Below are 27,618 nucleotides of genomic sequence, written 5' to 3'. Positions count from 1 at the left end.
TAACCCCTAATCCTAACCCTGACAACTTTCCTGGCCAACTGTGCCTATCGTCTGAGATGTAACTCAGCAGCACAGTTTGACTTTGTGAAGAACTCGCTGGAATGTCCACTCCACAGGATGATTGGCAGCTTCCTCAACAATCGAATAATGTTTCTTACTGCATGATGGACCCAAATAGTTTGGAAATGACCTCTTCACCCTTCCCAGATTAATGGGCTGCAACAATTGCTTCTCTATGTCCTTTCCTTCTTTGCATTGTACACCTAAACGCTCCAAACATGCAAACTGCCTAAAACTGCTTTTATAGAGGTGCTCACATGATCACTTAATCAGATGTGTTTGATTAGCAGCGTATGTTTGTTACTTACCTTCTACTTCCTATAGAAGACGCATTGATGATATGATATACTTAGATTTTCAAACACTGCTTATGCATTTTGGTTTAGTCTTTGTTCAGTAAATATTGAACACCTGAGGTTCTTATTATCAAAATTTAAGAGCTGCCGAGGACCGCATGATTGAAAAAAATATATCCTGTTGCATAGAAGTTTGAAAATAAATGAGGGTGTAATTTCTTCACATGTGTAAAAATGTTTTAACTGAATGTATATTTTAAAATATGTTTACAGAAAAAAAAGGCTAAAATGTTGTGACACTCAAAAATTTAAGATTTTACACATTTTTCAAGTAAATGTATTCATATGGATGGTAAACAAAATCCATTACAACATGCAGGCTATAAATAATTAAAACAATTACTTTGTAAGTATCTTTTCGTGGATGTCTAATCTATGCAGAAGATATTTCTAAAAACAAATTTCTAAATCAAATTTCTTATTTAATGTCTGATTTTATGGTGCAGCCTGTGACTTTAGCGCCATCTGTTGGAGATCTGTGCGTCTGCCGCTACGGGAACAGCCAATGGGAATGGAGAAGTCTTATCACTTCCTGTTTCATTCAGGGAGGGGAGAAGTGGGATGTGCATATCAGCAGGCACTGTGGGCATTATGATTTAGAAAGCTGACCATTCGTTTCCACTTGTCTAACGTACCACCTGCACCAGTAAACGCTATATGAGAGGAACCTGAAGGTTGGTGTGTTTGAACTGTGTTATTTCTGCTATTTCTAGAGAGCTAAGCCTGTAAGCCTGTACCAAAAACAAGCCTGGTGTCGCAAAAGCCTGAAGCTGGTTTTATCGTACAGTCTATCTATCGCTGTTTGAAGTATTACAGCTTGGCTCCTCATGAAAGCTTCGTTGACACGGTGTTAATATTCGGCGAGCTTGTTACACAGTAACAAAGGTCACACGTAAACAAACAGGTGGCAATTTTGTCGTATCGACGTCATATTGTCATCACTATCAAGGTATATGTAGAGCTCTGAGACTTTTGATTTCATTATCGGTAATGCATGGGGTGGATGTACAGTATGCCTCTCTGGGTGCCTTAGTAGCAAAAATGTCCCATCTGGTTCGTGTGAAGTGCATCTCTTACGACGAGCATTACAACAAGGACGTGCTGCCATGTGTACTGATACAGGCTAATTTATTGTGAAGGCTATGCGTCCAGCGTGTAGAATGGAGGTCAGTTCATTTGGGGCAATTTGGGTCAAAGCAAAAAGCGGTGCAAACAAACAACAGTGAACAGGGACCAACACATGACCCCGATTAATGCGTACAGCTCTGCTCTGAGATTTGTCTTTGCACACACTCTATTCGTTGTTGCACTGTTGCCTTAACTAATTTGTGTAATATGTCCAAACTGGTCTTTACACTAAATTGTCCATTGCATACAGAGGTCTCTCTAGATTATTTGAACCTTTTTAGTAATTCTTATGCGCTGAAGATGATGTCGAGAAGTACTTTTTTAAAGTGAGGAACTTCTGATCCGCTCACTCTTTCACTAGAAAGATGAACGCTTGCCCACCTTAAGCTCTGCCAGGCTCAGCCTGGTGTCTCCGATAAGATAAGAGAGCTTTATTAATCCCTGCAGGGGAGACGGCACAGACTTCACATAACAGAGAAAGTACAATAACTTGATACTCAGGCATAATTCTAGCCTTGATCAGTATCAGTTCTAGAGTCTTACTGTTGCTGGAACAAAATATTTCCAGAGTTGTCCCATTCTTGTTTCGAAGAACTGCCAGGAGAAAGCCTCTTGTCTCTAAAAACAACATTTAGGTTTGCACCTGGACAGACCGCAAGACTCCTGGAACATTGTCCTTTGTTCAGAAGGGACCTAAGTGGAGTAATGCACAGCATCACATTTGGAGGGGTTAGGGGTTAGCGTGAAAACAGATACAGCCCATCAGCACAAACATTGCATTCATTGAATGTCCTGATTTGATGTACCGATACGTAAAACTTTCGTATGACTGTACATATTTGACGTTTTCCATCATAAGGTGCTCTCGCAAAGGCTTTGACGACTCGGTCACTCCGGTCGTCAAAGGACTGTCGTCTAGCTGTGCCTACAGCACGCTCAAGACAATCCAGACTCTTTCCGTGTGGCGTTCCACGATGGTGGAATGACCTGCTGAGCGCTACCAGAACAGGGGCGTCCCTGTCCCTGTAAGTGTCCTGGCACTTACCCTGTACTTCCCTCTATAACTGCACTCTATCTCTACACTGTCACCTCTGACAGAGTCTGACTCGTGGTTTCCTTCTACGTAGCTTATTGTTAGCTTTGATGTAAGCTGTAATGTTATACCCTCATTTGTAAGTCGCTTTGGATAAAAGCGTCTGCCAAATGCATAAACATAAACATAAGGTGCTACTATTTGCGTTCCTCCTGACTTTTTCTAGACAAACTCGGCACTGTTGTCCTCAGGTAGGTCAAATTTGGACACAACACACATTTTGAGAATCTCAACCCTGGCTATATGTCCTTGCGATCTCATGAATTCACTGTAATTCAGTGTAATTTACAGTGGATGTGTGATAAAGTATTTTTTGATACAGCTGCTCCGAGAAAAGATTTATCAGAATGTGTGCCAATTAATTCTTTTGCCATTTAGTGGCCATGTTGTACTGAACGTTTGTGGGTTCTTAACCTTTATATACCTCATATCATCATTCATTTGGGGGACAAAAAAAAAAATCCAATTTCAAAGCGACTTCTTCTTCCCTCTTTCTTCTCAGGTTCCCGTTATAGCCATGCCTGTGTCCCTGCTGTGGGCGGTGGATGTGTACGGGCGGGTCTACAGCCTGTCCACAGTGGGACAGCAGTGGGAGCAGTGCCGGGATGCCCAGATGGAATTCAAGCGGGTGACTGCGGCTCAGCAGTGCTGCTGGGGCATCGCTTGTGACAACAGCATCTACCTGAATCTCCACGCCTCCGATCTGCCCGTCCGCTATAAAGAGGAGACCTACGAGAACCAAGTGGGTCTCTTTTCCCGGTCGTGTTCCGTTCTTGAATAGAATAAGTCTCGTTAAGTTAAGGCTACAAATTATGCAAGCAAACGAAGAAGCCAATGTTTTCTCCCCCGTAAGCAAGTTTAGAATACATTTTTATCCCATTTAGTCTGTTCTCAGTTGCTAACCCGCCCAGCTGTGTGCCATTTACTAACAAACACCAGAAGCACCCTAACCCTTTTTAAAAATAGTGTAAAGTTTCTGTCTTTGGGAACTTAAACGGCAATAGAAATACATCTTTTTAAATTTATTGTCTTAGTGCATGATTCAAGTGTCAGTCTTTCAAGGACTTTGCTGCATGTATCTCACCTTATGCGCATTTGGACAATAATTTGTAGTGTCTCTATTTGTGACTTCTTTCCCAGGAAACGTCACACAAAAAGAGCTCTGTTGAAGCATAGCTTCGATGACTGTAAATTTTGGGAAAAAAGGAGCATTTAGATTGGTGTCGTTTATAATCTTTTGTATTGCTCTCACGCCACGCAGATTATGAGCATTCAACAAGCACAGACTGGCTTGTGTACAGTCCTAAAAAAGCTAACAGTCAGTAGCCCTCAGAGATGATGATACAAATAAGTTAAACGCCGAGTGGTTTGAAAGTTATTTCGAGCTGAAAAGGGGATGAAGGCAACAGATTTTGACTGTGGATGAAAAGGGCGTCAACGACCACAAAGAACCAAGAATAATGGGGGGGGGAAAAAACATTTAAATTGTGTTTTACGATTATTTTCTCTCCACCACATCGCAGATCTTTCTCTGATATTACTTCTGTCTTTTACACTGCAGGTTAAACGACCAACCTCCGCTTCAGTCACAGAATAGATTTTAAAAGCCTGCTGATGGTTTACAAATCCCACAACGGTTTAGGCCCAAAATACATCTGTGATATGTTCAGAGAATATAAACCCAGCAGAGCTCTTAGATCCAAGGACTCAGGTCAGCTGGTCCAGTCCAGAGTCCAGACTAAACATGGACAAGCAGCATTTAGCTGTTATGCTGCAAATAAGTGGAACAAACTGCCAGTGGAGATTAAACTTTCACCAAATGTAGACATTTTTAAATCCAGGTTAAAAACATTTCTTTTTTTTTTTATGACTTTTTATGACTATTAGTTTTCCATAAAGAAAAATACACAACAGTTCCAGATTAACATAACACAAACTTTGGCATTGGAAAATCTTCTGGACTCTCCATAACATGTGCCAATACGATAATTAAGATTACTTAATAGAAAGAAAATTACTTAATAAAAATAAAAAGAGGAAAAAAAAAAAATAATAATAATAACTAAATAAAATAAAAGACAATAACATCAACTACCACTAACCAAAAATCTACGTATATAAATTAACTTAAAAAATGCCCTACCCACAGAAACATTTAAATAATTATAGCATTACAGTATATTCAGATCATCAAATTAAGTTTGAGCTGGAGATGCCATTTAACCCACATATGAAAAATAATGGGACCACTTTTTGTTGTACTCATTAATTCTATTTAGCAATCTGTTTTTGCAGATTGCTAAAACATTTCTTTTCTCATGTGTCTATGCATGAAATCTGCACGATATCTTTTAATTTATCTGGACTGTTGCTTGTTTTTAAATTCATTCAAATCATTTTATTTTACTTTATATTCTTTTATGTATTTTTAATGCTTCTTCCACTCCCTGCTGCAATGCTTTTATTTTGTCTTAAGCACTTTAAATTGTTTTGTACATGAAATGTGCTGTACAAATAAATTTGATTTGATTTGATTCAACACAAACAAGAGCAGCCCACATCTCAGATTGTGGCTCGTATTTTTGACACTGCCCCCAATAGGCAGCCATGTATGGAACAGATCTGTTTGCAAAGCTGATGCAGAATCTTACCAGGACCAGTCCAAGACAGCGTGTTATTTATTTACCATCGAGGCAGACGACTTGGAACTAAAATTTGTTGACCCTATCTTCCTGTTTTTGTGCCAGCGTTGGAATCCTGTTGACGGTTTCTCGGAGCGCCTGCTGCCGAGCGACCGCTGGCAGTGGAGTGATGTCACAGGTCTGCAACACCAACCTCTGGACAGCTTCCAGCTCCCCTCCAGCAGCTGGGAGTGGGAGGGCGACTGGTATATTGATGAAAACTTTGAGGGGGAGCCCACTGAGAAATGGGTGAGTGTTTGATGTTTGTTTTTTGTTTTGTTTTGTTTTTCTCATGCATGCACCCTCCCGACCTCAGCATCAGCTTCCGTGCTACTCTCCTTGTCTTGTATTTAATGATTTAGATGTTTGTACTGGCAGGGGTGGACTTACGCCATCGATTTCCCTGCCTTCTACACCAAAGACAAGAAGTGGAACTCCTGCGTCCGTCGCAGGCGATGGCTCCGCTACAGGAGGTACAAAGCCATGGACACCTGGGCTAAGGTGTGTGTTACATCATTCCTACAGGCCGTGTTAAAGAGCGAACAAAGCAAATTCAACACAGGCAACTGTGGCTCAACTAAACCTAAATCCCTTCTCAGGGATTGTGTTTTTGGTCTTTCTTTGTTAAATCAGACGTTCTTCTTCTCCATGGCGCTCTGCACGCACACATAAAGAGGACTGTTTTTTGACATTTTTGACATTTGATGCTTCTTGCACACAAAATGCATTGATCACATGGCACTTCATTCATCAGAAGAGCTGGTTGTATGAATGCAGAAATGTGAGGAATATTAAGATCCTTACAGAAAAACACTGGTGCTTGTTGACCAAATTCAAACCAAACATTTTATTAATTGAATATTCTCCAATATATAGGACTAAGCTCATTTTCTAACATCTGTTAGATCTGATATCAACAGAGAGGGGACCTCTTAAGATATGAACACTATATTTAGCATCTTCAACTGAAATCCTGGTTGCCATGATAACACGATGCACAACCTATATTTAGTTATACTGTAAGCATCTGAGCATCTTTAGTGGCTCAATGTGTCGGGCTCAACAGGTTAGGGTGTTTAAGATGGTCCATTCCTTCAGCAGACAATCTACATTGTTAATCTTGTTTGTTTTTTTCAGGCAAATTAATCTTAACTTTTGAATATAATATATGCTGCTGAGCAGGCTCTGAGTTCAGCCTAAGTCACGGTGGTGATCTAACCAGGTTGAAGGAAACCTTCCTCAGCCGTTTTAGCTCAACACAGTTTACCGAGCTGTTAATCTCGCCTTGTATCCTCTGCATTAATCTTTGTGTGTTGACAGATCCCCTCACAAAAGACGACTCTACCAGATCCCTTCAGCGACATCAGCTGCGGAGGTTGGGAGATCAGTGAGGAGCCAAGGGGCCGGCTGTCCCTGTGGGCTGTGTCCCTTCAGGGCAAGGTATAGCTCTCTCACAGGCACACACACTCTCATTCAATACCTACCTTGTTCCAGGTATCCATGGCAATGTATTCCAGGTCTTGGCTACCTTATTTGCACAAATGAAGTAGAATAAACTGTATTTTACTGGCCTTTTGTGCACACTGTAAAAGAAGAAGTAATCGCACGACAGAACAATAGTAAGCAGGCATATGATGCAGTTCCAACTTGACATTTGCTGCATGAAGCTCATGAAACATTTCCTCCTTTGTATAGCAAAACCTTTAATAACTGTGTCAAGTGTGATGTCGCATTGTTTTCCTCTTAATTTCCATGGCAATATCACACAAAGAGAGTCACACACAGTTGCATCCGGCAAACAACTCCTCACATGTTATTTGGTCACTTGGTAGTATTTATGTCCATTCAGGTTTGGTTCAGAGAGGGAATCTGCCACCACAACCCTGAGGGCTCTTTGTGGGAGGACGTTTCTCTGCCTGGAGAGGTGGTTCAGATCACTTGTGGCCCGGGGGACCTGGTCTGGGCGGCGCTTTGGGAGGGCCAGCTCATTGTTAGGGAGGGCATCAGCCGAGACTGCCCTAAAGGTACACGCAGCCCCACGAGTGAAAGGAGGATGTTGCGTGTGTGTGGGAAATTGTGGGGGTTTTTTTTGTTGTTTTTTTTTTGTTCGAGAATAATGTTTCCTCCGATCCAGGTACTTCCTGGGCAGTGGTGGACTCTCCGAGCCCTGACGTGGGGGTCATACATGTAGCTGTGGGAACCAATGTTGTCTGGGCTGTGACCAAGGACAGTAAAGTAAGAAAATGTCAGGGGCTATGGGGCAGTGATGGAAGTACACATATGTATTTGTCTGTCAATGTATTAAACAGATAAACAAAAACTCAGATGGGACACTGTCATTTAAAAGCCTTTTTGCAACTAACCAACGCTATCATGCAGATAACGGTCAAAATAAAAGGATACGATGAAGCACAATGATGAAGAAGACCAATTGTTATTCTTTTGTGTCTGAACTAAAGTGTTTTATCTGCTGCACTGAAGACTTACAGATTGAGTAGACGGTCTTATTTTAGCATCACAGGACACAAATTCCACATAGATCAATCTGCATATCATGATTCTCCACGTCTAACCAAAAATCCACTCTTCTGCACCTCTTCTTGGCTCAGTTATCATGCTATTGGAAATGTAACCCACAAAGAGAGACTTAAGTCTTGCACTGGGAGATGAATTGTGAATCCTGTTTCAAACCAAAACCCCATATGTTACACTCTTCCATTGATTGCCTTAGTTGACTTGGGCAACAGCTCAGGTTTACGCACCATCAACTACTTTGTAACATTAAGGAAAAGACAGTGGTTTGGCTTAAAATAGACCCCTTTCAAAGAGTTAACAGCATTGTTGCATAAACATCCCTAGGGAGATTCCACGATGCAAAAAAAAAAACGAAGGAAGAAACTACTATGGTCAACTTCTGTTAAATTAGTATTAGGGGTAGCGTTTGAGCTGGTGAAGCTAAAAACAGTTTATTGATGTACGCAAAAGGAAATCTGCAGAGATGTCGTGTTTCCAGCTATGACAACGGGTAATCTGTCGTCTACTCTCCCGCTGTACCAGGTGTGGTTCAGGCGCGGCGTAAATTCTCACAATCCCTGTGGTTCCGGCTGGATTAGCATGGTTGGAGAAATGATCATGATCAACGTCGGACTAAATGACCAGGTGATTTATGGCTACTTGACTCAACATAAATACATGTATGGGAAAGGAAAACTTCAAAAGGCCTTTTTCGCATCATGGTTTTTGCTATTTTTTTTTTGTTTGTTCGTTTTTTTGCACATACTCAGTCACATTAAGTCCTTGCTGTTGTGTTAAGGTGTGGGCTATTAGCTGCGAGGACCGAGGCGTGTACTTCAGACAGGGTGTGACCTCCAGCGAACTGAGTGGTAAAACCTGGAAGGCCATCTGTGTTCCCCGAGATGGAGACAGATCCCACTCCAGCGCCAGTGCAACCAGCCTGCAGAGGTGCTTGGCTCCAGTGGACACACACACACACACACACACACATATGAGCATGCTCTGAAAATGCAGACGTACACTTGTCAGGATTTAGGCAATTATTCAAAAGTTTTCTTGCAGAATACAAACAAATTGATGAAGTTCTTCTTTCTGCCCCTCGGTTCCACAGCGCGGGATGTTTTTTCTCAGGCGAGGTGCGTGCTCAATCAGTAGTGAGTGATGTGGACTCAGACGTTGAGAAAGGATCTGCAGATGGAGCCAGCTGCATCACATCTACCTCCCCGGAGACCTTTGCCGATGCCCCCACAGATCTCTCTTCTGACCCGCCCGTTGACGCCCCTAAACCCCGCATCCCCAAGGTCACAAGCGACAGCTTCATTTCTGAGCTCGTCTCAGATCGAGAACTGGGAAAGACCTCAAAAGACTTTGGATCAGCAGCTCCTGCCGTCTTGGAGGAGGAGGTTATCGCCAGCGAAGGAGAGGTCACAGTTCTCTGTGCTGGTGCTTCTCTTTCCCCCAGCCAGTCTGGTGGTGCTCCTGACCCCCAGTGGAGTAATGTAGACCTGGAAGAGGCAAATATCCAGCAGGCTCATATCCAGCAGGCTCATACTGGAGCAGTGCCCGACTCAGCTGACACCTGCAGCTTGTCATCGGTAGCCACCTACACCCTCGCCATGGAGGACCCGTATGGGGCAGATGAGCACCCTCTGTGGGCCTGGGTCAGCGGAGGAGGTTGCTCTGTGGACAGTCACTCCCAGCTCAACTGGTTTAACAGCTCCATGAACACTTTATGTGAGTTCAGTGTCAGCTGTTAGACTCAAACTACAGTCATTACAGTCATTTACGGTCATTTTTGCAGATGCTTTTTTATCCAAAGTCCGTGCACAAAATGGTGTTTAGTGATGTCCAAACACCTAAGCTTTACAGTAGAAGACCTAAACCTTGTGTTTTTCTACCTGTCCTCTTCCAGCTTTGATCCAGTCCGTCCAGTCTATGAGCCTGTCAGTCACCCCGGCCCAAACGGCAGCTTGGAGGAGACAAATCTTCGAGCAACTCAGTGAAAGGTCTAAAAGAGAGATGGAAAATTTCAGACATTATGAGCAAGCCATAGAACAGGTACAAGCAGTATCACGCCGCACGTCTTTCCCCCTGTTTCCATTCATTAGTGTATCCACTCACTTCCTGTACTTGAACTCTTCCTCCGACGGCAGTCTGTGTGGGTGAAGAAGGGGACCATGCAGTGGTGGAGAGACTGGAAGCCGCACAAGTGGATCGATGTTCACTTTGCCCTGGAGCAGTTCTCAGGACCAGAGGGCAACAAAGATGGCATCCTGTTCATCTACTACAATCACTATGAGGAGAAGAAGGTGAGGAAGAAGTATTCTTAAAAATATGTACATCACACATTAAGAAAATGCCCACTTCTTCGAGTTACTTACTACTCACAAATTTTCAAACGTGATTTTTAAGTTCATTAACGTGCATTTCTTTAATTCTCAGGATTCTGCAGGAACTCGGCAGAATCTATCCTTCTCTCTGTCGTTGCGATGCTACCTGTGTCACTAACAGACGGATAACCCCAAAGCAGAATATTTATTTATATATCTAACCCTTCTTTGCATCTTTTTTTTTCTTTCACTCATACCAGTACCTGCATGCCTTCATCAACGAAGTGACAATCCTCGTTCCTGTGCTGAACGACTCCAAACACACTTTTGCCGTCTACACCCCTGAGCGCACCAAACAGAGGTGGCCAATGAGATTGGCTGCTGCCACGGAGCTGGAAATGCATGACTGGGTGTGTATGGAAAGAGAAGCAAAGCAGGACAAAGAGCATTTGACAAATCAATGCCTTGTGATAATTTTGACCTATCATGACATTTTTTTCTTTTCCTTTTTTGTTTGTATGTTTTCTAATATGCAAGAACAAAACTAATCAAGCTCACCGATCTTTTGCCACCAGCCCGTTTGTATCAGTCGTGTGTCTGTAGTTTTACACCTTTACTGATGTAAATAACTCTCATAAAGACGTTCTTTTAATAGGAAGAGAAACAGTGTTTTATTGTCATTATTTTGTTCCAACTGATGAAAAGCCTGCGTGGTTCTATTTCACTCTCCCTGCCATGTACCTTTTGTTAACATGAGTTCTCATATGTCTCTCCCTTCCTTTCTAACTCTATTCTCTTACTCTCCAGCTGGCATTGCTGAGTATGGCATGCTGTGACTCCAGGGGAATCCAGGGTCCTCCCTCCAAACAGGCCATGTGGTCCATCACCTGTAAAGGGGACATCTTTGTCAGTGAGCCCTCTCCTGCCCTAGAGGCCATGCCCTACCCCACACCTTGTGACCAGATGTAAGAATAACCGTCACATAATTGGACTACACATGAAAGAGAAAAACTCTTAGCAGTCTGATAGAGGAGGATGTAAAATCACGAGTATTTCCCTACTTTAGCTTTCTGTAATTTATTTCTTTCTGCAGGTTCTGGCGGCAGGTCGGAGGCCACCTACGTGTAGTGGAGTGTAACAGTGTTGGGATAGTGTGGGGGATTGGCTACGACCACACTGCCTGGATCTGCACCGGTGGCTACGGAGGAGGCTTCTTCCAGGGACTGGTCAACAGCACAGATAACATTTACACCCAGACAGATGTCAAGAGTGTTCACATTTATGAGAACCAGAGATGGAACCCCGTCACCGGCTATACCAGCAGGTACTATTGAAAAGCTGTTTTTTTTTTTTTTTTTTTTTTTTGCTCTCCCACTTGGTTTTTGTGGGATGTGTATTGTATTCGTGTAGTTTTCAGTAGTGTACAGCAGGAGTCCTTTGTTGCTCATTTCAATCCATCCTGCTTTGTTTTAGAGGTCTTCCCACAGACCGCTATATGTGGAGTGATGCATCAGGATTACATGAATGCACAAGGACAAATACAAAACCTCCTTCTCCTCAGTGGACATGGGTAAGCTCCACACACACACACACACATGCACGGTGGGAGAATAGTGATCTGACACCAGCTCCATTTTTTTTCTAAATGAATCCCTACTCTTCCATTTTCCATGTTTTTGCTGTTTCCAGGTGTCCGACTGGGCTGTCGACTACAGCGTCTCTGGGGGGACTGACAGAGAAGGCTGGCAATATGCTGCAGATTTCCCAGCGTAGGTCGTATTTGCCATTCCTCGAAACCCTCTGGCTCTGACGCTATGATCTCAGTTGCGCCCTTTATTTCTTTCTTTTTTCCTTTTATTCATTCTTTCAACTCCTCATGTCTCCACGCAGGTCGTATCACAGCTACAAAACGATGAAGGACTTTGTGCGCCGCAGGCGATGGGCCAGGTACTATTGAAAAGGGGGCTGGAGCCTATCCCAGCTGTCATTGGGCGATGGGCGGGGTACACTCTGGACAGGTTGCCAGTCCATTACAGGGCCACACAGAGACAAGACGAGACGCACAACATCCACGCTCACACTCACTCCTAGGGACAATTTAGAGTCACCAATCAACCTTAAAGGCGTGTTTTTGGGCGGTGGGAGGAAGCCGGAGTACCCGGAGAAAACACTTGACATTTGTCGTTTTTCTTTGGATGTGTTATCCAGTAAATAGGGGCATGAGAGTTTGATGTTTTTGTTTTTTTTTATGCAGTAGGCAGTAGATATAGATAGAATAAATGTCTGTGAATATGTGGCTAATGTGAAATATCTTAGGGTGGAATCAGGGTCATTTGCTGCAGCATCCTAAATGACAGATGTTCCTGATGACTCTTTTTTTTTTTTTTTTTTTTTGTCCTGTTGCACAGGAAATGTAAATTGACCACAACGGGACCATGGCAAGAAATTCCACCCATCCCTCTGAGTGATGTGACCATCCTGCCGTGCGCAGCTCAGAGCAGCGTGGACACGGTTCCTCTGTGGGCGATCAGCAGCAAGGGGGATGTGCTCTGCCGTCTGGGAGTCACCACACTAACGCCTGCTGTGAGTCATCAATAATATGCAAGCTGACACCCCTGAATGTTTTTTCTCGCGCCAGCCATAAGCGCTTCACTGTTGTTTTCCTTTTTTTTTTTTTTTTTCGCGAAAGAATATTAATTTAAAAAAAGTTAAATGTGGTCCAGCGGTCTTGACAAAAGAATCAAAGATTGGACCCCCAGAGGAGTCACAGCGTATTGCATATTGCACAACATATTTAATTGCACAAACCTTGTTTGACCAGGAGTTCCCCGGAGCTTAATGACTAATTAAATTTACAGAATCAAGACCTCTATAGATGCTCACAAAGTAGGTAATGAATTGCAAAAATGTGACGGTACAAAATCAGATTTTCACACAGAAATCCTAAGAAAAAGTCCTCAATGTTGATGAAAAACAATTCATTTGATATATTTAGGAATATGTTCAAAGATTGTACATATGTGAGTGGTAAAAATATGTTGAATGCTTGGAACGAACAGTTAATCAGGGGAACACTGAACAACAATGATGCTCATGCCAGGGATACAAAGACAAAACCAGTTGTCTCTAAAGAAAAAGCTGCTGCCCGCCAGTTTGTCGAAGATCACGAGGGCAATCTGAAACGGTGCTGGAAAAATGTTTAGTCAACAGATGAGAACAGAACAGAAATGAGAAGCGTTACGTTTTGGCGATCTGGAAACACGTGGAAAAACCTTATCCTATCAGAGACTTAACTGTTGTAACATCTTCTTGTTCATGTCTCAGGGATCCTCGTGGCTCCACGTAGGAACAGACCAGCCTTTTAAGTCCATCTCTATCGGAGCTGCCAGCCAGGTTTGGGCCATTGCCAGGGACGGTTCCGCCTTCTACAGGGGATCTGTCTCCCCACAGAGTCCAGCAGGTCTGCAGGAGAAACTTTGATAGTCTGCAAAACACAGTATACTATTAATTACGTCAGCTCTCAGTCAAAGACAAAAAAAAAACGTCCTTTCAATTCATAAAAAATAAAGCATGTCTGCTTCATATATACATATAATATATATATATATAGACAGGACTTTTACCTCTACATTGTTATGTGAGCTGTGTCTCCCTCTGCAGGAGACAGTTGGTACCACATCCCTTCTCCAGCTAAGCAGAAGCTGAAGCAGGTGTCTGTTGGGAGGACATCAGTCTATACTGTTGATGAAAACGGTAAGACCGCCGCATTCGAGTCGACATCTAAACTTTACAAACATCTACATTCGAATCGGTGCTAATAAGTGACTCTTACAGATGTTTCTTGGTAGAGTATCTCTGATCAGGTGTCTGATGTGGCCATTCCCTGTCCAGGTAACCTGTGGTACCGACAGGGCGTGACCCCCAGCTACCCTCAGGGCTCCTACTGGGAACACATTTCCAACAATGTGCGCAGAGTTTCTGTTGGGCCCCTTGATCAGGTAGGCAGCAGGATGTTAGTCCTGCAGCATGCAGGTCACATTTGAAGGCTTTTATTTTATTGCCATTTTGGTACAACTTGAGCATCCTGTAGACATTTAATGATTTTATACAACTTTAGAGGTTTTTGTTTGTTGGTTTTTTTTCAACCGAAATATGTAACGTATTTTTTCATGATGAATGTGTCGTTATAATGGGCATTTAGGTGTGGATCATTGCAGACAAGGTTCAGGGCAGCCACAGTCTGAGCTGTGGGACGGTGTGCCATCGACTCGGAGTCCAACCCATGGAACCAAAGGGACAGTCATGGGACTATGGCATTGGGGTAAGACTGCAAAGAAGCTGTCTGTCTTATTGAACTTGTCTCACCCAAACCCTTACATTTAACTATTGTTGGACTGAATGTTAAACTTTGTAATGAACTACGTGGGCATATGTGATTTTTTTATATGTATCATTTTCTGGGGGGGTTCAACTTGTTTGTGCAGTTTGGCTCTTTGGAGATCACAGATGTATTCAACTTAAGTGTCAGCGTTCACTGATGTAATGGGGGCTTGTATTATTTGAATAAGTTTCACCCACAACTAATTTGTTTCTGATTGATCACAAGAGAAAATAATCTACTAGTCAAATTATGATGCAATTACTGCGAGATGGAGCCATTTTGAATCATTGAAGTGATGATGAACTAGGGTGTACTCGTTCCTATTGTGCACTGTAACAACAAGAAGGCGTGTTTCATTGTGAGAGCAAGAGCTTAACTGAGTTTAAGTGCTTAAAAGCCACATTGTAAATAAGTTTACTCCCAAACAGACCGAAGTTAATGTAGCTGCCTCCCCTCCCGTCTCTGTGTCGCCACTCTTTAGGGTGGATGGGACCACATCACAGTGAGAGGAAACTCCATGGAGCCGACCCGCCTCCACCTTCCCTCTTTAACAGGCCCGTCAGCTCCGTCTCCTCGCAGCCCTCAGCTCTCAGTCAGGAACACGGAGGTCAACGGCAGCGCTGTGGGCAGCTAGATGCGCACATTTGTGTACATTTACCGTACAAAGCCATCCAAAACTGGACTGCATTTCTAGTGATTTTTTTTTTTTGGGTCTAAAACCACTTTTACTTTTAACAGTTTAAGGGCAGGTCGTCGTCTTACCGTAAGCCTAGCCATTGTAGCAGATCAATGTAACTTTTTTACAGTTAGAGCAATCTCTTCTCACTTAAAGGCTTATCTGAATCTGTCATTTTACTATTCATTTATCTCCTTTGGACGGGCATTTCTGAGTTATCTTTTGCTAGTGCTGTTTCTCTTTTTGTCACTCACACTGTACTTCATGGGCTCATTGCAACTTTTTATTATTTATTCATCTAAATGCTTTTTTTTCTTTTGTGTTGTTTCTGTGTATAGAACCCCACATGTAACAGATCATGGTGAGGGTAAAAGAGTTTTATCAAGATTATTTATTTTTTGCAAGGGAAAATATATAAGTGTACTTGAATTTTTGTTGTGTTTCTGCTGAACTACCAGCTTCAGGACTGGTATTCAATAAAAAAGGGAAATGATGTACCATGTTAAACTTGCATGCAGCAGGGTAAAACTTTAGAACAGAGTAAAGGTTTTATCCATGTTTTCCCACCTGCTTCTGGTGTCTGCTGATCCAACTCACTATTACTTCACTTCAGAGAAGACAAAAAAATGAGGATACAACCCTACAATTACAGATCCAGAACTTTTTAAGAACATAAACAGCACCAGAAATAAAATTTAAAAAATTTAAACTGTCCTGATGAGTCAAATTCAAATAGCTGAGACTTCAGCTGAAAATTAAATCTACAAACTGGAGGGAATTTTGAGGTTCAGCCAATGATTTTAATGGATTTAGAGCTGGAACAGGTCTCATGTCAGCTCTCTCTTCTCGTGGCTGCTTATAAGAGCATTTGACTTCAATTTCCATAAAGATTCCGATTTTTTTTTTTTTTTTTTTTTTTTTTTTTTTTTTTGCCCTTTAAATATGTTTAGGCTAGTGTATGTTTTCACATGTGCAATTATTAGCATTGTAAATGGAGGAAAAGAAGGGATCGCTTGTAAAAGTCTTGTGGTTGAAGTGCTTAAATTGAACCTTCCTCTTTCTCAGGGGAGCTTTCTCATTTGCATGCTGTCTACTTCCTTTGGCCAGATGGTGACAGAATGACTGAGCAGTGAGGAAAAAACAAAAAAATATATATTTTTGTTAGAAATCTTTTAAGATATTAGTAATATATATATATATACCTGGTACTGTTGTTAAAACTGATCCTGTATTAAGATGGAAAAGCATTTTTACTTTTGACTTGCAGCAGTTTACTCGAAGGAAAGTTTTCCGGGTGACTTGGATCTTTTCAGACATTGGCTTATTTTAAATGGTGGTTTAATGAAACATGTGTAACGAGCTACTGCCTCAGTCTGCTCAAACATTTGCAAATGTGGAACATGTACAGACTTCTTTGTGTGTTATCTGTGAATAATGGACGTTGCGCTGTCTAATGTATTGTGCAACACAGCAGTGCTACTGTAATTACATACTGGTCTATTTGTGCATGGTAATAAACAAACAAAATACAACAAAGAAGTCCATGTCAATAAATAAATGCGTTTATTGGTAACAGCGCTTCAAATATTTTCTCTTTTCACCATACCTCAGCTCAGGATGCAGAAAGGAGGAAAGTAATATGTGTTCTCAGCTTAACGGTGGATCATCATCATCATGAGTCATCATGATCTCTTGCAACATTTCACTATATAGGCCCTCTGCTTGGCTTTCTCTGGTTCCTAGGTGCGGCAGTTATGACTAGAGGCTGCACTCAGCAGGTTTCCCAACAGATGACACACAAAAAGATGACAAGATAACACAAAACAGAACAATGTCCTTCCCTGGCTTTGACCACGGCACAACAGAGAAACAAAAAGCCAGTTTTGCAAAAGATGAGCCCTTCTTTTCTAATTACACTTCACTTAAGCATGGTCCCCACGGTTAGCACTGCAGTCTTTATGTCTGCTTCATGAATGCTCATCAAATCACTGTAGTTTGCAACATAAAAAACAAACAAAACCAAAAAAAGGGCAAGTTTCTTAAAGCCTGCCTGTCATTATGTTCAAACGTGGGTTAGACAATCCAGGTCCTGCAGCAGAGAACAGATCCCAGGGCATCCCAACGCTCTCCCTGATGGTTCCTCTGGACATCCAAACCACAGTAGTGTCAGTGTTAGCTCTCCTGGCTTAAGCTCTGCATTTGGGTGAGGTACTGGGCGAGATCGTCCTCCCCCTCCTCCTGCAGGTGCTGTTGGTAGCACTGGAGCAGCCTGGCAGCGCTGGCCTCTGAGGGGACCTCCCCTGCGGGCAGGCAGGCCCCTGACATGTCCAGGACGATTGTGGTCAAAGCTTTGATATAATTCTTTGCCAGGGTCAGAGTCTCGATCTTGGACAGCTTCTTGTCTGTCTTCACGTGCGGGATGGCCTCGCGCAACGCTTGGAAGGCGTTGTTGAGTTTGTGCATGCGCTGGCGCTCCCGCTCGTTGCTCTCGAGGCGCCGCGTGCTGCGCTCTTTGGTGCCGGAGCCATGCACTCTGCGCCGTCGGCCTCCGCCCACTCCCCCCTGCCGCCTCCCGGTCCCGCTCCTCAGAGAACCCCTCCAGGAGCCCCCGATCCGGACCGATGCCTCTGAGCCCTCCTGCTCACTGGAGCCCGGTTCCGTGTCTGGTTCGAGTTCTGGCTCCGGGTCAGACCAGGGTCTCCTGGAGGGTTTAGCAGCCTTTCCTTTAGACTTCATCCCTTGGCCCTCCCTTCAGATGTCACACCTTCAGTAGTCCTGGAGGGCGAGAAATGACCGTTAAGATGGAAGAGAAACAGCCGAAGTTGTGTTACTGAAACCTGTCATTTAGACGGCTGCCTCTCAGTCAGACAGTAACCCCCCAATTACAGGAAGGAGAAGAAAAAAAGCTCCTCTCCAGTTCAAACAGCTTTGCACCCTGCTGCAGCCTATCTAATCGGACTCTTGCAGTGTGAAAACTTCATGATGTTGCTCTGTTAATCTACGCCTCTCTTATCCAGTCACTATTGAGATAATGTCCACTTCAAGGTTACACTCACAAAAACACAGAGAGAAGCCAGCACGCAGCAACACCACTGCCCTATCATTTTTTTTTTCTTCTGACCTGGCCTCGTTTAATGGGAATCATTTTCACAGAAACTTACTCAGACAGCAGCTACTTTACCTGAGACAGAATGGAAAAGTTTTTGTAGTATATCACCAAGTATGCCAACATTAAAATTGTCAAGATAGAGCAGTTTTACATAGATTAGAGAAGGGACCCCCCCATCTTTATTTCCCTAACCTTACTTCTATCATCCCAGCGGCAGCGTTGTAGCTCATTCAGTGCAGTTGGTGACACACAAAGCAGCCCCAGAAGTGGATGAAACAGCACAGAGAGGACTTACCGTGGAAGTTTAACAGGCGTTTACAGCGAAACGCATCCGGTCATCATAAACGCCGTAAAGTCAATTAGAGAGCAGAGTGAAGCGGCGGAGCGTCACTGAGCGGCGGACACACGCAGATATCTGTCACATGTGCCGCTACCTGTGGCTAAGTAACTGATGTACACGTCGCGCTGCTCAGCCAATCAGAGAGGCAGCCCACTCAGCCCTGCTCTGCCCCTCAGCAAAAAAAAGACAGGCTGCTGCTGCTGCTGCCCGGTGTCACAGCAACACAAGGTGCCTCCAAAAAATAGTTGACTGAGATCAAAAGTTCTCCATTCAAAATGTGCTGTGCAAGTACAGAAGTATTGATCTACATAAAGTGTAAAGTGTAAAAAGCATCATTTCCACCATCAGGGATGCTTCACATAAGCATTACAGTGTATTATTGAAATTATATATGTGGTCTATGATTTAGACTGATCAAATGCTTTGTATTCAACCCCCCCCCAAATACAGCCATTAGATTCAGGCAGTGGAATGACAAGCTCTTACACCCTCATAAGATGGTACAGATACCTCGATGATCTATCGATGAATGACAGCTGATGTTTGTGTGTTGCTTGTGGAAAGAAAGACACTATAATCCCTAAATATGAATCTTAGCATTCCCTACTGATCCTAGGGTAACATCAATGAAAGTTGGCACACAATTAAAGGTCGTAGAAACTGTAGTAGTTTCAGTTTTGTATGGAATTATTTACGTGTTTGCACCTTTCCAAACAGCAGGTGGATGATGCTTTTTTTTCAGCGTCTGATTCTTTCCCACAGTAATCAAGAAAAAAAAAACGCTTCCATTTGTTGCTAACATTACAGACGTTCATCATATTAGATGATGATGCTTAACATTTCCCAAATGTTAACCGTTGTGTTGTCAAATTCCGCAGCAGTGTGTCAGGGAACCCTTTCAAGCAGATGACCTGAACTTTTCTGGCCACGTGTGAGCAGCGGGGCTGGTGGTAAGTCAAAACAGATAGCAACATTTCCATTGTGCTTTATCACATTCCACCCTTTCATTTGAATACAGTCGAGACGGCTGCAGAGGACGTTACAGGAGCTGATCTTGTTTAAACTATGACACAACATTTGCTTTTAGCCAGACAAATATTTTCTAAACTTGCGCTCTGTCACTTCTGTATTGAGAGAGCAATACAAACTGGTGTACACCCTCAAACCACTAGAGAACTGAACAAACATACCAGACAAAGTGGTAAAACATCACTAAAATAATTACCCCCTCGTTGTATTCACCATCACACCCCTGCTCTGCATGGCTGTGCGATCTGCACTAATCCCACAGTGGCTGTTGCACCTGCCTGCAGCTGTTGGCAGTTGGGATTATTGGCCTCCTTCTACTGTTGTAGATAGTGAAGTACACATAGTGAAGTGTCATTTTCAGTGAGATACACTGAGCCTGCTTTACTTTAAATAATGCTTTGTTATGTCAAGTGGTAATAAGAAAAGACCTCACAGTCTCTTCAAGGTATAAAAATAACACAGGGAAATATATTCTCAGAAACTGTAGCAAATGTAACTGGTTTTACACTCGATCAGAAGCATTGAATATTCTCTCCCAAGTTCACCGGTCGAGGAGGAGTTGGCTTAAAAGGAAACCAAACACACCTGAAAACTGAGGGATTATTCAGGCGGTGATAAAAACAAACTTTATAGCAGCACACAGTAAGAAAGAAAAAAAAAGTTTGAATGGAGTAGAGTAAAACGAGAGTAATCCTAACTGTTTTGGCATTTCACAAGCACACTATCGTACAGGTGTCTCGCTTCCAGCTCTCCGAAGCAAATGCCTCAAACTTTTGGTTTTGCTGTCCTTGAACGGCCTGTGTGTACGCGTGGGTGTGCGCGTGTGAGTGGAGGGAGGTGTAGGTGAGTGCACGTGGACTATTCCTGTTGTGGGAACATAAATGTGTTTACACAGTCACTTTGTGGTGACCCACTGCACCGACTGCAAGTTGCCAATTCAGGTGAAGACTTGATTCTAGCTTGAGCTAAGTCCCCATAGAAATGAATGCAAATCCATGTAATGTCTTCTAAAGAGATGGAAAAGTAAGAGTGGGTGTTTTTTATGAACACAGGCCTGTGCTGCCAGTTTTCCATCTCTCCCCAGGTACACTGTATCTAATCAACCGCACCAGGCCGATGCTGGTCTATGGAAACACTATCTTTTACATTCAGTTTGCTCAGTTTCTGCCTGCATCGGCTCTAAAGGCCTGCTGTGTTTATTTTGCCACAGCTGCTGATAAATTCTGGGCTGAATTTGCCTCAGTAATGAGTCAAGCAAATGGGGTCTCCACAAAGCAGGCTCTTTTTGAGCAAAACAAACGCTTAACATCACTGAAATCGACCTGGAATTTGTTGTGCAGCCGTCACACTAAAGATTCTCAAATAGAGTAACTTTAAAAGTTTGGTCAAAATGTCTGGTTTTTCAGTTGGAAAGGTACCAGCGCTGTTACGCAACTGGCTTCTTTTTTTTTTTTTTTCTCTAATCACATCATTGCCGACAATGTCATGCCACTGGCTGTGAAAGCTGAATGCAGTGTCACACACAGTGCTGCTTGGCTGTGATGTCATGAACATGAAGTGCTTTGAATCCATTTGGAGCAGAGAGAGGGGAAAACAACCGTTAAAATCCATGACTCATAAAAGTGGAGGGAGGTGGGGAGATGAGTTTGAAGTGAAGAGGACGAGATCTGGACGATTAGTCAGTTTTTCCATTAGACCAAGGCTGGCCGACTGAAAGAAAAACAAGTGTGGATGTCACATTAGGCCATGGTGACAGCGAGATGGCCTTTTGGCCGAAGGCTGACGTTGTGATAGAGAGGCTGCTTTGACCACCGCTGTGTCATAAAAATCCCCACAAGCAGCTCAGTATGTGTGTGTGTGTGTGTGTGTGTGTGTGTGCGTGTGTGTCACTCACCCTTTATCTCACAGCTCAAGGTCTGACTCGGTGACATAGGTGAGGAACAGGCAGGTTTGGGAGAGAGACCAACGCTCTGGCCTGGACAGTGCAGACCAGCCCCATGTTGGCAAAGAAAGGGTGTGAGAGTGTCTGCCATACTGAAAATGGCTGGTATTGTTGTCCAATGCCCAGAAGTCGTCTTCCCACTGCAGGCCTGCAGGGAAAAAAATCCACATCGCAATTAGTGACTTGTAATAATGTGCAATGCCTGGGTTTAGTAGGAATTGCAAACTTTATAAGGGACATATGACAGTAACACACTTCAAGAGCAAAAAGTGCATAATTATGCAGGGGAAAGGTATGTCACACTCACAGCTCAGAGTATTCTTGTCCAGCCTCTTCATCTTTATCCCCTCCCAACTTTAAGTTCAAATCTCGCTTCATTTGCTGTACCACAGTTTTGGGACAATCAAACATTTTTCCCTTTGCTTTTTGCTTCTGACTCCAGATTCTCATCAGCACCTCATGGCTAACTTGACTTAGGAAAGAAAAGAGCTAATGATGCTCCATCTGTGGTTTGTTTAATGTTTTATGTCCGGACCAGGAAATCTGACTTGTAATTAATGTTGTTCTTCTGGAAATTTGGATTTGCAATTTGTCAACAAATACTCCGTACCGTACCATTAGAAACACAAACCTTGGGTAACAGTAGCCCAGGGTTTGAGAGGCTGTTACGTGACAGAGGAATTAAGACTGTAAGAGCCAATCAAGTACAAATTCTTACTCTGTAAATACATAGTTAAAATATGTTGCTTGCATTTTAATCTTACACAATTAATCTCTAAGTTTATTCTTTAAAGGTAGAAGTACTTATTTTACTATGTATTTTTTTGTCTGTTGTAAAGTACAAGTATTGTTTGATGTGTGACAAGCTGTAAATGTAAAAAAAAGGGTTGTGCAGACTTTTTCGTAACTTGGGAAATCACGGAAGCATGGCTCGATACAAGCTTTTGACCATGTAATAAGAAACTATGTTATGAAGAAGAATTTGTGGTGGAACTACTGTTTAATAAATCCCGTATGCTGTGTGTTCCTATCTGTGTAATTGTGTTACTGTGTTTTAACAATCTGTGTCTGTTCAACACATGACTCACTACAAGATTGTGCCCAAAACAGTGATCAGTAAAGGGTACATTCCTGTTCTCAACATGCCTTCCTTACTAGTTGTTGGAATTGGAGTATAACAAGTGAACATCATCATAAATGATTAGTTTTTCAGCACTGGAATCTTTGTGACCTACCAAAGAATCTATGAACCACGGACATTAACTAATTGAGTTTCCCGACATTTATACGTACCTCACTTGTAAGTCAGGGAAAACTCAGGAAGCAAAGCCGAAAAGCTTTTAACAAATCTCGATGTATGGTCATGCTTTAAAAGAGGAATATGTAACAATATCAAGGGGACAAATTCATTTATCCTATTCAAACTTTTTTGAAGAAAACTGTAAAGATGGATGAAATTATGGTCCACTGTGCAGTCCACGTTACGTGCGAGCAGAGTTGTGAGTCAGGTGACACCTTTTTGCCACTTTACTTTTGAAGCTGAGGGAAGTGGAGCTAATAAGCATGTTGCATAATCTTTTATAACTCAGTGTTTTCCAGTTCCTGTCTCTTCAAAGAAATGTTTTGTTGCAAAGAAACTTGAGAGCCAACAAATGTTCGCCAGTAAAAATGAAGATGTTTTTTCTCCTTTTGTTCAGAAAATGCTGTTTAACTTGTTTTGATGATAGTGAGTACTCAACTTGACTGTAATCTAGTGATCGAGTGTTCTCGTGGAATTAAAAAAAACACTCCGCTCCCCTTATTTAGGATCATTTTCAATTTTTGAATATGGTCATTTTTGGTAGATGGAATAAAACACACGTAAATGGTAGCAGTACGAGTCCTCCAAACATTACCAGCGTCTTCTGATGGGACCTCCGGCGGGGTGCCGGAGCAGCTGCACGGCGAAAGTATGCAGTGCTCAGAGTGCAGCTCCACAGTGGGACTCTCCTGCGAATTAACAGGTCACAGTGAATGAATATGAGCTGGAAACGTAGGTTACTTCCCTGACTTTCCCTAGAAAAATACATCTAAGGCTCACCAAAATGGAGAATAACTGGAGATTAGTACCTGATCAAACAGGTAGACTAGGACATCTTCATCGAAGGACACGCTCTTCCTCATTTTCACATTCCCGTCTTTGCCCAGGGCCTCTTTTGGATTGTTGTTTTGGTGGGATTTCAGATGGTTTCCAAGGTTCTGTGTATTTGAAGTTTCGCTCCCAACATCCTCAGAGCTGGGGATGGATTCAAAGGGCCTTTGGGTGGTGGTGTGCTTTATAATTGACATATTTTTGTTATCAGTATGCCCGTTAAACGTCTTCCAATGCTGACTGGGGTAAGTGTCACTGAACAGTTGTGCAGGTATACAATCCTCAAAGCAAATGATAAACCTATAGATGGTATCCATTGTGATGCTGTCCTGTTGTGTCACCACATTCAGATTGCTTGTAATCAAACTGAAAATGTCCCTTATATGTGATGGAGGACCTGTCCAAGTTTTTGTCTCAAGGAAATCCTTGACAGTGGGATCTAGAAAAGTAAAAGTTGATTGTTTGATGTTGTCGTTTAGAGAACGACAGTGTTGAGGAGAGAAAGAGAAGGATGAAGATTTTATCTGCGAGTTTGATCCACCATCAGCGTTTCTCCTTGACCTCAGAGTTGCAATTCCTTTTTGGTCAAGGATACAGAAGCAGGTGACCGGCTGTTGCCTCTCATCAGTCTGTATCATCTGACGGGGGGTCATCGACATATGGAGGTTCTCATCCCTGTGTGAATGATTCACAATAACTCCCTGAGACACATCAAATCTGTGTAATGTACAATTGTTTTTTTCACTGAGACACTTTGATTTCTTGCAGTATGAACCAATGACTGACATTGACGATGCGCTGGTAAACTGTGACAATGAAGCAACATGCACAACAACAGGACCTTCCCCTAAGTGGAATGCAGCCATCATTAAATGCACAGGATGCTCCTTTATCTACCATTTTCTGACACACAAGGGAAATGCACAACAGCTTCACATTGTCAATAATCCTTCTGCAGGGAGAGGTGTGCCAAAAGTAAATGGCAACAAGAAAATATAAATTATGGGTGCAGGGATGTACACAACATGAGTTGTGTAAGGAGGTAGGGTGACTAGAACTATACTACAACAAACCTTTTTCACTACTTATTTTTACTTCCACTCCTCATTACCCTGCTCAACTACAGTAAATTTTCAGGAAACATTAAAAGTACTTTCTTGATGTTTGAAATGGAAATGACCGAATTAAAATTAGGCATTAAATGAATATGGTTAAGGTTAGTGTAAAATGTCAACACTTAGTCTGGTTTTACTTTGACCCTCTGCCGGTGCCATAGCTGTGCACTCGCATGGTTTCCTTGCAATCGTTACCTAAATTCAAACCATACAGTTTTAACTGTATAACTAAAATTAAATACGATTTATATAATTTATAATAATTTTTTATGATTAGGATTTTAATCACTGTTACATGGCAGAAGTGGAGGGCACAAGGAGAAAGACCAACAACAGAAAGATTGTTAAAAGGTTTATTTACAACATGCAATGAGAATTTATTTGCAAAACTCCAGGTGAGTCTAATTTTGGTGAAAGTAGTGGATCTGGTAAATGACAGGTAAATTTCCACGCCCACACTGACATTCATACTGTAAAGGGCGGCTCAACGCAATGACTGACGTGTTCACAGATCAGCAATTAGACCTTTAAATTAAGATCCAAGCTGTAATAAACCGGAACTAAGCTGCACACGGTTCATTTCTTCAAAACGGTGACAATTAATATGCAGTGACTCTAGAAGCATTCACCCTACCTATCATGAATATTTTTGTTTGGATGCTGAAAAAGAGGACGTCGTCACATGCAAGCCTCATAGATCAAAGTCCAGGCTTTAAAAGAATCTCATTACAATTAAGAAATGCCTATATTTGTACGGCCAAAATGATTTATTAATTGACAGTATCTAGATCCAGCTGGGATCTTTGTCAGGTCAAATTATGAACAAAAGAAAACACGGCCATATGAATATCTCCCAATGGACAGACAAGTTCCAGATGTGACTCTCATTTAGTTTTAGTTCAGCTAAATCATACATCCCTGCAAAATGCATGCATAGAATGCATACAGTATCCACCTTTTATAGAAAATGTGTGAGGGCCTGAGAAGATCTCCCAAATTCATTAATTATAATCAGCATTACGTGGATATGACAAAAGGATTCAAAATTGACAATAGGGGATAAATTCAGATATTAATCTGTACATACAGGGACTCACATTGCTCTATATGACAGACAACCAGTTACTGGTTACTACCAGTTGAGAACCAAAGAGTAATTGATTGTTCATAATGCATAATGGGTTGTGTGGAGATGCAGCACTGTTGATTTAAGATATTGCCTCTGCATCACGAAGCTGCTTACGTCTCACAATATGATGAAGCTGAAGTTGGGGCACTTTGACCTAAAATGACACACAGGCTTTGTCCAAATGGGATTTCCTGAAAAGATTACTCCCCAAGTGTCTGTTAATAACAGAATGCACTGAAACAGATTTGTCAGTCTTTGCCCATTTTGGATGGAACAGCGCACACAAATGCACCCATACACACAAACACATACATTGTTTGGCCACTCACTGCTGATCCTGAATAAATATCAGAGCCTGTCCATCTGCAGACACAAAGACGCAATAGGAAACTTTCACCGCTCTGCTGTAACCAAGCAACCACTGGATGAGTGACTCAGGAAAGGAAGAGAGGAGCTGACTCACACCAGCTGTGACGTAAAGGATTTAAAAGAGCACACACACACACACAAACACATGCATGCAGCAGGCCGTAAAGCCTGTAATCTGCCCTGTTTGGGTAAATTAACACCTCATTGTGTAACAGGTGTAGGGGCTCGGGAGGAAGACAGGTTATAAGACTTTTACAAAAGCCAGTCCATAAACAGATAGCCCCAGTGCCTTCATACAGACAGTCATAGCACATGTAGTAAGTATATAAATACCTTTGTTTTACTCCTCTGCCACTGCATCTCGTTTTAAATTGCCAATTTAACTCGTTCACTGAAATCACCAGTGTTGCTCCCCCCCTGAAGTAGTTCCGCCCTGTAAAAATAGAGAACAAGCTTCTCAACTGCTCCATCTTGCTTCTAAATCTTGCTGCATCATGACAACGCTATAGGCACTGCAGCACAGAACTGCAGCGGCACATTTCTTTTCCTACCTTGCATTCTGTGAGCCCCGGTCACTCCACAGCTATGGCCGCACGATCGAGAGCTCATTGAGCTCACAGACAAAGACAAGCTAAACATGCAGAAAGACAGGGAGATGTACAGACAATGGAATGTGGGGAGTAAAGAGGGAGGCGAGAGTTAGAAAGTTTGGGGCGTGGGGAGGGTTGGAGGAAGAGTGGATGGTGAAGCAGGGATGAACAGGATGTGAGGGCAAAGCAAAGGACGAAGAGCTCACATATACAGCTCACTCCCAGGAGGCTTCCGGCCCTCTGCAGCAGAGTGCCAGATACAATCGATATCTTTAGCTCTAATGTTACACAGCTGCCAAACCCATAACTTGACAGGATACAGTTACAGTATTCTGCACAAAATGATTAACATATTATTGCTATCCTAGATGTGATTTCTAAAACTATACTTACTATTCGTGTGGTATTCATACAGCATGTAGGCTACATTTAAACATAAATTATTGAAAGCAAGTTAGCATAGGATACCGTACATAAAGCAGGAACGGAGTTTGTACAATTCTAACGAGCTTGAAAGTTGATCATTAGAATGACCACCTGAACCCTCTTATGCTAGCGTTGTTGTCATTTCTTTAAGTAGTCTTCAGGAATAGTTCTCCAGGCTTCTTGAAGGACATTCCAAATCTTTTCTTTGGATGTTGGCTG

At 42.5% G+C, this 27,618-nt stretch overlaps 2 protein-coding genes across 6 annotated transcripts; one reads left to right on the top strand and one right to left on the bottom strand.

The window, feature by feature from the left end:
* The first annotated feature begins 970 nt into the window (after positions 1 to 970).
* Positions 971 to 16,787, top strand: tecpr1a (tectonin beta-propeller repeat containing 1a). Of its 2 annotated transcripts, XM_075458110.1 has the most exons (24): positions 971 to 1,090; positions 3,140 to 3,379; positions 5,385 to 5,567; positions 5,697 to 5,819; positions 6,639 to 6,758; positions 7,168 to 7,342; positions 7,453 to 7,553; positions 8,376 to 8,477; positions 8,632 to 8,780; positions 8,944 to 9,566; positions 9,745 to 9,890; positions 9,986 to 10,141; positions 10,423 to 10,572; positions 10,970 to 11,127; positions 11,256 to 11,486; positions 11,636 to 11,732; positions 11,852 to 11,931; positions 12,053 to 12,109; positions 12,571 to 12,745; positions 13,487 to 13,622; positions 13,823 to 13,915; positions 14,054 to 14,160; positions 14,364 to 14,483; positions 15,025 to 16,787. In XM_075458110.1, the coding sequence occupies exons 2-24, from the start codon at positions 3,155 to 3,157 to the stop codon at positions 15,175 to 15,177; spliced, it is 3,660 nt and encodes a 1,219-aa protein (XP_075314225.1). In that variant the 5' UTR covers positions 971 to 1,090; positions 3,140 to 3,154; the 3' UTR covers positions 15,178 to 16,787. The 2 variants fall into 2 exon arrangements, with proteins under 2 accessions (XP_075314225.1, XP_075314226.1); XM_075458111.1 differs by lacking the exon at positions 971 to 1,090 and having other exon boundaries at positions 3,292 to 3,379; positions 5,681 to 5,819.
* On the bottom strand, positions 16,766 to 27,140 carry bhlha15 (basic helix-loop-helix family, member a15). Of its 4 annotated transcripts, none has more exons than XM_075458114.1 (5): positions 26,935 to 27,084; positions 26,717 to 26,816; positions 23,749 to 24,445; positions 21,592 to 23,628; positions 16,766 to 17,994 (listed from the first exon to the last, which is right to left on the bottom strand). In XM_075458114.1, the coding sequence occupies exon 5, from the start codon at positions 17,953 to 17,955 to the stop codon at positions 17,392 to 17,394; it is 564 nt and encodes a 187-aa protein (XP_075314229.1). In that variant the 5' UTR covers positions 17,956 to 17,994; positions 21,592 to 23,628; positions 23,749 to 24,445; positions 26,717 to 26,816; positions 26,935 to 27,084; the 3' UTR covers positions 16,766 to 17,391. The 4 variants fall into 4 exon arrangements, with proteins under 4 accessions (XP_075314229.1, XP_075314228.1, XP_075314230.1 ...); XM_075458112.1 differs by lacking the exon at positions 16,766 to 17,994 and having other exon boundaries at positions 21,593 to 21,787; positions 23,535 to 23,628; positions 26,935 to 27,140; XM_075458113.1 differs by lacking the exons at positions 21,592 to 23,628; positions 23,749 to 24,445; positions 26,717 to 26,816; positions 26,935 to 27,084 and adding an exon at positions 18,624 to 18,767.
* Between the last annotated feature and the right edge of the window lie 478 nt (positions 27,141 to 27,618).

This window comes from Odontesthes bonariensis, chromosome 23 (genome assembly GCF_027942865.1).
Source record: "Odontesthes bonariensis isolate fOdoBon6 chromosome 23, fOdoBon6.hap1, whole genome shotgun sequence".
Lineage (NCBI taxonomy): Eukaryota > Metazoa > Chordata > Actinopteri > Atheriniformes > Atherinopsidae > Odontesthes > Odontesthes bonariensis.
This window is presented reverse-complemented; position numbering and strand designations above follow the sequence as displayed.

Bases quoted from the DNA above. Each gene is read 5' to 3' on its own strand.
- tecpr1a (XM_075458110.1), top strand. From the start codon at position 3,155: ATGCCTGTGTCCCTGCTGTGGGCGGTGGATGTGTACGGGCGGGTCTAC. The intron at 14,161-14,363 runs GTAGGCAGCAGG...ATGGGCATTTAG, and splicing joins CTGTTGGGCCCCTTGATCAG to GTGTGGATCATTGCAGACAA. The intron at 14,484-15,024 runs GTAAGACTGCAA...GCCACTCTTTAG, and splicing joins CATGGGACTATGGCATTGGG to GGTGGATGGGACCACATCAC.
- bhlha15 (XM_075458112.1), bottom strand. From the start codon at position 27,022: ATGTTTAGCTTGTCTTTGTCTGTGAGCTCAATGAGCTCTCGATCGTGC. The intron at 24,446-26,716 runs GTATTTATATAC...TCATTCACACAG, and splicing joins GGCAGAGGAGTAAAACAAAG to GGATGAGAACCTCCATATGT. The intron at 23,629-23,748 runs GTACTAATCTCC...GTTAATTCGCAG, and splicing joins TAGTCTACCTGTTTGATCAG to GAGAGTCCCACTGTGGAGCT.